This window comes from Trichechus manatus, unplaced genomic scaffold (genome assembly GCF_000243295.1).
Source record: "Trichechus manatus latirostris isolate Lorelei unplaced genomic scaffold, TriManLat1.0 scaffold00254, whole genome shotgun sequence".
NCBI lineage: Eukaryota > Metazoa > Chordata > Mammalia > Sirenia > Trichechidae > Trichechus > Trichechus manatus.
Window position 1 is genome coordinate 2269985 of NW_004444190.1, and position 6346 is coordinate 2276330.

Sequence of the window (6346 nt, forward strand, 5' to 3'; positions counted from 1 at the left end):
CACATAAGGAAATCACATCAGATAACACAATCATACAATACTGGGAATCATGACCCAGCCAAGCTGACATATATTTTGGGGGGACACGACTCAATCCATGACACTGAGTCTTTTTCTTTTTTCTTTTGATGGGTAGGCTTGTTAGCTTTGTGGTTATCTTGAAACTTACCTTTATTTTCCTAAGTTTAAATCAATCTTTTATTTCTTGATATTGCCTTAACTTCCTCTCCATATGGAAGTTCTATGACTACACTGTTTATTCCCTCTTTTTTGTTTTCACATTGTCATTGTTTACATATTGACATCTCTGGTTCCCTATTTTCAGTCTTTTATCTTTGTTTTTGTGAACTCCTTATCTGGGATGATAACTGGTTGATCTGTCCTGTGTCCTAGTCTTGGATTTTTGTCTGATATTGTTCTCTAACTGGAAGACTCCCTTTAATATATCTTGTAATTTTGGTTTGGTTTTCACAAATTCCCTGAACTTCTGTTTATCTGGAAATGACCTAATTTTACCATTGTGCTTGAGAGACAATTTTGCTGGATATGTAATTCTTGGCTGGCAATTTTTTTTTTCAAGGCTTTACATATGTCACCCTACTGTCTTCTTACCTGATTGGTTTCTGCTGAGTAGTTACAGCTTAGTCTTATTGGTTCTCCTTTGTAAGTGACTTTTCATTTATCCCTAGCTACTCTCAAGATTCTATCTTTGTCTTTGGTTTTGGCAAGTTTGATTATGATGTCTTGGTGACTCTTTAGGGGTCTACCATGTATAGGGTTCATTGAGCTTCTTGGATAGATATCTGTCATCTTTCATGATATTAAGGAAGTTTTTCTGCCAGCAAATCTTCAACAACTCTCTCTGTGTTTTCTGTTATCCCTCGTTCTGGTACTCCAATCATTTGTAGGTTTTCCCTCTTGATAGTATCCCACATAATTCTTAGGTTTTCTTCATTTTTTTAAATTCTTTTTTCTAATTTTTCTTCAAATAAATTGGTGTCAAGGGATTTATCTTCGATCTCACTAATTCTGACTTCCATTGTCTCAATTCTGCTCTGATGACCTTCTATTGAGTTGCCTTATTCTGAAATTTTATTCTTAATCTTTTGGATTTCTAGTTACTGTCTCTCTATGGTTTCTAGCAGCCTGTTTATTCTGTTGTTTTGTTCTTGTATTGTTTTCCTGAATTCTTCTATTGCTTTGTCTGTGTGTTCCTTGGCTTGGTCTGAGTTTTGCATGATCTCCTTCCTGATATCTTGGAGAGCTCTGTATATTAGTCTTTTGAATTCTTTCTCAGATAGTTTCATTGCCTTATCTTCCTCTGGAAGGTTTCCTGGTTCTTTATTTTGGTCGCTTGCTGAGGTATCTTGACCTACTTTTTTATGTGATTTGATATTGACTGTTGTCTCTGAGGCATCAGTAAGTTATTATATTTATTTATTTATTGCCTGTTTGTTTATTGCATCCTGACTTTTTGTTTTGTTTTGTTTTGATATGCCCAAGAAAGCTGGGCATGTGAGCTACTTTGGTTGTTGAAGTCTTTAAAGCTCTCACATCCTATCTCCAGGTGGTCAGAGCAGCTACTAGGTGTGTGAGCCCAGGAGTCTGTTCACTTCTCTTGCAGGGGTGCAGCACAGGTGTCCAGGTCATCGGTCACTGAGTGTTTGGTGCAGACTTTCACCTACAGTTCTAGGTGGGCAGGGCTGTGTTGGGGGTGTTCAGAGCAGGCACAGGTATCTGGCTGCAGTGGGAGGCTATGTGTGGGGCAAGACAGAGGGCTGACAACTGCCCCCAGGTACCTGGTTGTAGGGCACGTCCCTGTCCCCTTGAGCATGTAGTGGGGGAGGGGGTGGTAATTGCAGCCAGTCCTTGGGCAGCCAGTGCTGTTGGCTGGACTGAAAGGTACTACTAATTCTCAGATGCCTGTCATGGGTGGCTAGATGGAGTGGGTAGTACTGCCAGCCCTCAAGCCCCCAGTATGGGTAGGTGAGGCACCTGCTTAGAGGGCAGGGTGGTGTTGAATGTCACTAATCTGCAGCTCCTCCTTGGCTGCTGCAGTTGAAAACGGGCATCAGGTGTATGCCCTGCTGTTTTATGCTAATGAGGGCGTATGGTGTTGAATCGGCCCACACAGGTAGGGCAGGGGTGAACGGTGCTGCAAGCCCATGGACCCCTTATGCCAGTGGCTGGGCAAAGGGGCAGGGCCTCCCAACCAGCCCTTAGTTCCTGGCTTAGGGGGTGTGGTGTTTTTGAGTGCCATGAGACTGATGTGAGAGCAGAGAGCCCTGAGTTCCCGGCTTAGGGGGCATGGTACTTGTGTCAGAGTGGAGTGGGGTAGGGGGTGGATGAGGGGAAGGAAGCGCTTCTCTGATGTGGAACTCTGGGGGGAGGGTTATTTTTCCCCTGCGGAGCAGGTTAGAAGCTTGCACTTAACTTTCACAAGTCTGGTGTTTCTCCTACTTGGTTCTGGAGGTGCATGCAGATTCACTGCTGATTGGCCACACTCGATGTGGTGGGGCTCATCTTTGGATGTTGATGCTTGCCTCAGCCCGTGTGTGCTGCACAGATTCAGCTAGCAGAGCACTGGCAATCTCGTGATCTGTACTTCTCTGCTGCTTTTGAATTGTGTCTCCTTCCACCTTCCACTCAGTCCAATTCTTTAGCTTTGTCTTTGATTAGGATTCCTAGATTGTCATATATAATCGATCCACTTGTTTTTTCAGGTCTTTGTTGTAACAGGGAGGACAGGAAGTGTTTAATTATTCCCCCATCTTGGCCCCACCCTCTCTTATTTCTTTAGGATATATTCCTAGGAGTGGGATTGCTGAATCTTATATGTCTATTTCTAGCTTTTTAAGGAAGTGACATATTGTTTTCCATGGTGGTTGGACCATTTTCCATTCCCACTAGCAGTGTGTAAGAGTTTCAATCTCCACACAACCTCTCAAACACTTGCTATTTTCTCTTTTGATTAGTGCCAGTAATGTCGGGGTGAGATGGTATATCTCAATGTAGTTTTGATTTGCAGTTTTCTAATGGCTAATGATCGTGAACATTTCCTCATGTCTGTTAACCACCTGAAAGTTTTCTTTGGTGAACTGTCTGTTCATATCCTTTGCCCATTTTTTAATTGGATTGTCTTTTTGTTGTTGAGGTGTTGCAGTATCTTGTAGATTTTAGAGATAAGACCCTTGTTGGATATGTCATAGCCAAAAAATTTTGTCAGTCTGCAGGTTCTTTTTACTCTTTTGGTGAAGTCTTTTGATGAGCATAAGTTTAATTTTTAGGAGCTCTCAGTTATCTAGTTTATCTTCTGGTGTTTGTGCATTGTTAGTTATGGTGTGTATTCTCTTTATGCCATGTATTAGGGCCCCGACCGTTGTCCCTATTTTTTCTTCCATGATCTTTATAGTTTTAGGTTTTCTATTTAGGTCTTTGATGAATTTTGAATTAAGCCTAAGGGATTTTTAAACAGTAATGTTGACAACATGGGCTTTGTGCCTCTCACTCACTTTAGACTCCAATCCTCTCAACAGACAGGACTGTATCTTGTGCCCCTGACCCCATCTCTCTCCAATCCCTCACCACTGCCAGATGATGAGGTGGGGCCAGCAACAGCCAGGCTAAGGTTTGGTTTCAGGTAGGCTTGTTTGTCTTTTGTATCTCAGATGATACAAAGCAGCTCATCACTGGAGCCACCAGCCAGGTTTCCAAGACGCAAAAATGATCTTGTCTCACCCTTGCTCATAATCCTTCAACGACTCTTAATTTCTATATTTTAAGATCCAAATGATTTTGTGTTACATTTCCAGCCTCATTTTCTATGGACTGCCTTTCTCCTCCCCTGTGTACTAGCTATTGGAACAGTTTCCCACCCACTACTCCCATTTATCTTTCAGGAGCAATCTTTTCTTTCAAGACATCCTTGACTTCCTCCCACCCCAAATTATTCACTCTTTCCTTACTGCCATCTCTTTTAGAATACTTAACATACTATCTTCTCATTACTTGGACTTGTCTTGCTTGAGAGCAAATTTTCGCACCCTAGCTCTAGCACAGTACATATTAGGCTGAATGAATGAATGAGCATGGAGGCTCCTTTTCCTGGATCAGGCCTTGGACTGCCAGAAAGGGCAGAGCAAGCAGCTGAGGTGAACGGGGACGGGCTGGCAGTGGCTGGAGCTTGTGCAAACCCTGCCAAGGTCTGCACAGTCCAGGCAATTTTGTTGTGACCACAAATTTACTCTTGAGCATAAAAGCGCATGACCAAGTTGAGAAGAAAAGGCCATCTTTCCTAGGCAATGTTTACAGTGCATCTCCTAGAATCTATTTGGTCAACGGCTTCATGAATGCGTAAACCTGATTTACTTATTGTGGTAGATTTATTTTCATCAGGTGGTAAACCTAAAATGAAAGAATACCACCCTTCTAACCCGACTCTTAGGACAATTTGGATATATCAGGATTGGGGTTCTGTCTCCCCCGAACTCCTATTTAGCAACATCATAAAAGATCATCTCTGATCCTGAACCACACTAGGTTGTTGAAACTTGATGGGCAGTGGTTAAAACTTTCCAGGGCAGCGGCTCCACTTCAGGAACAAGCATGTCCTGCCTTCTGGGCGCGGGGGTGGACACCCCAGGCGTCCTGGGGAGCAACCTGGAATCTTGTGCATTTGGCCTCTTGTCCTGGCTGGGGAGGCCCTGCATGTGTCAAGCAGTCTTGCCCTGCAGAAGTATGCTCTCAAGGTGTGGCCTAAGTGAAAAAAAGAAACAAGATGAAGCCTCAAAGGTCAGCCCCATTGTGGCTATCGTTTACACACCAGAGGCTTTTGTCTTGGAACGAGCAGGAGTCTTGATGCCGGTGCTGCTCTGCCCCTGCTACTTAGAGACAGTGAAGACAGCTCAGCTCTGGACAAAAACACCTCTCTGGACACCAAGAAATCATGCTGTACCACAAGCCCTTCATGAGGATGGACAAAACCTTCAAGTGAAATCTGGAGCTTCCCCGGAGGCTCCCTCCTCTTTTGGTATCTCTGGGGGTCAGCCTCTGTCTTTTTCGTATTAATTAACCCAATGAACCAGCCTCTGCCTTTCAAAGGACTCTATGAGGGAAACTTTTCTGCCAAGTCTCGAGTCCTTGTGACACTCAAGAACACGGGCCAAGTTCTTGTGTAGGTTAAGGAAGTCCGTGAAGAATAAAGATTATAGGGAAACAGTCTACCTTTCTTTACAAGGCCTTGTTTTACATCCCTGAAATCTCAGATTTAGCTATTACAATGAAGTCCTGTTGTAGAGAAAGCTAGCCTTTTATCACCACTTAAAATCTAATTAGTCCATATTGAAGCACAAAGATTTCTGTTGTATTTTAGGGTGAGGGGTCATAGAGCCCTCTTTGTTCATCCTTAGATTTATAATCATCAAGCATTGGGGATATAATTTTACCAAGCAAATTGGAAGGTAACAGATCAAATCCTTATCAGAAAGCCTAACTCATAGTTTTAACAGAGTCCTTCGTCCTTTACATGAAACACTATATTCAAGAAGAACAAAAACACATTTAAGAGTGCCCAAAGACTTAATGGTCAAAGTTTATATTCCAGGCAGCATAGCACCGAGATCATCACACTACTGTCAATGACAAAAGACAGCAGCTCCTATAGAGGTGGCAAAAGTTTTAAGCTTTGCTACAATGGCCTTAGTCTTTAGAACAGCAACGCAACTGGTTGGACTTCTAGTATCTTTGCTGGGATGGGTTTTATCCATTATCACAACTTATTTGCCACATTGGAAAAACCTCAATCTAGACTTAAATGAGATGGAGAACTGGACCATGGGACTCTGGCAAACCTGTGTCATCCAAGAGGAAGGTGGGATGCAGTGCAAGGACTTTGATTCTTTCTTGGCTTTGCCTGCCGAACTCAGGATCTCCAGGATTTTGATGTTTCTGTCAAACGGGCTTGGATTTCTGGGCCTGCTGGTCTCTGGGTTTGGTCTAGACTGCCTGAGAATTGGAGAGAGACAGCAAGATCTCAAGAAGCGACTGCTAATCCTGGGAGGAGTCCTGTCCTGGACCTCAGGGATCACAGCCCTCATTCCAGTCTCCTGGGTCGCCCACAGCACGGTTCAGGAGTTTTGGGATGAGACTATCCCTGAGATCGTCCCCAGGTGGGAGTTTGGGGAAGCCCTCTTTATTGGCTGGTTTGCTGGATTTTCTCTTGTGCTAGGAGGGTCTCTGCTTAACTGTGCGGCCTGCTCAGCCCGAGCCCCTCCAGCTTTGGGCCACTACAGCGGCAGAAGTGCAAACTCAGTGTTCATACCTGGAAAACCGAACTGCAGATCCTAAA

General features: G+C 43.7%; 1 protein-coding gene across 1 annotated transcript; it reads left to right on the forward strand.

Annotated features, from left to right (window-relative positions):
- Positions 1-5691: 5691 nt before the first annotated feature.
- On the forward strand, positions 5692-6346 carry LOC101356848 (putative claudin-24). The gene has a single exon (XM_012559497.1). It carries the CDS (start codon positions 5692-5694, stop codon positions 6343-6345), a length of 654 nt encoding a protein of 217 aa, XP_012414951.1. The 3' UTR covers position 6346.

What these genes read in the sequence shown, in the direction of transcription:
- LOC101356848 (XM_012559497.1), top strand. Translation starts at nt 5,692, where the DNA reads ATGGCCTTAGTCTTTAGAACAGCAACGCAACTGGTTGGACTTCTAGTA.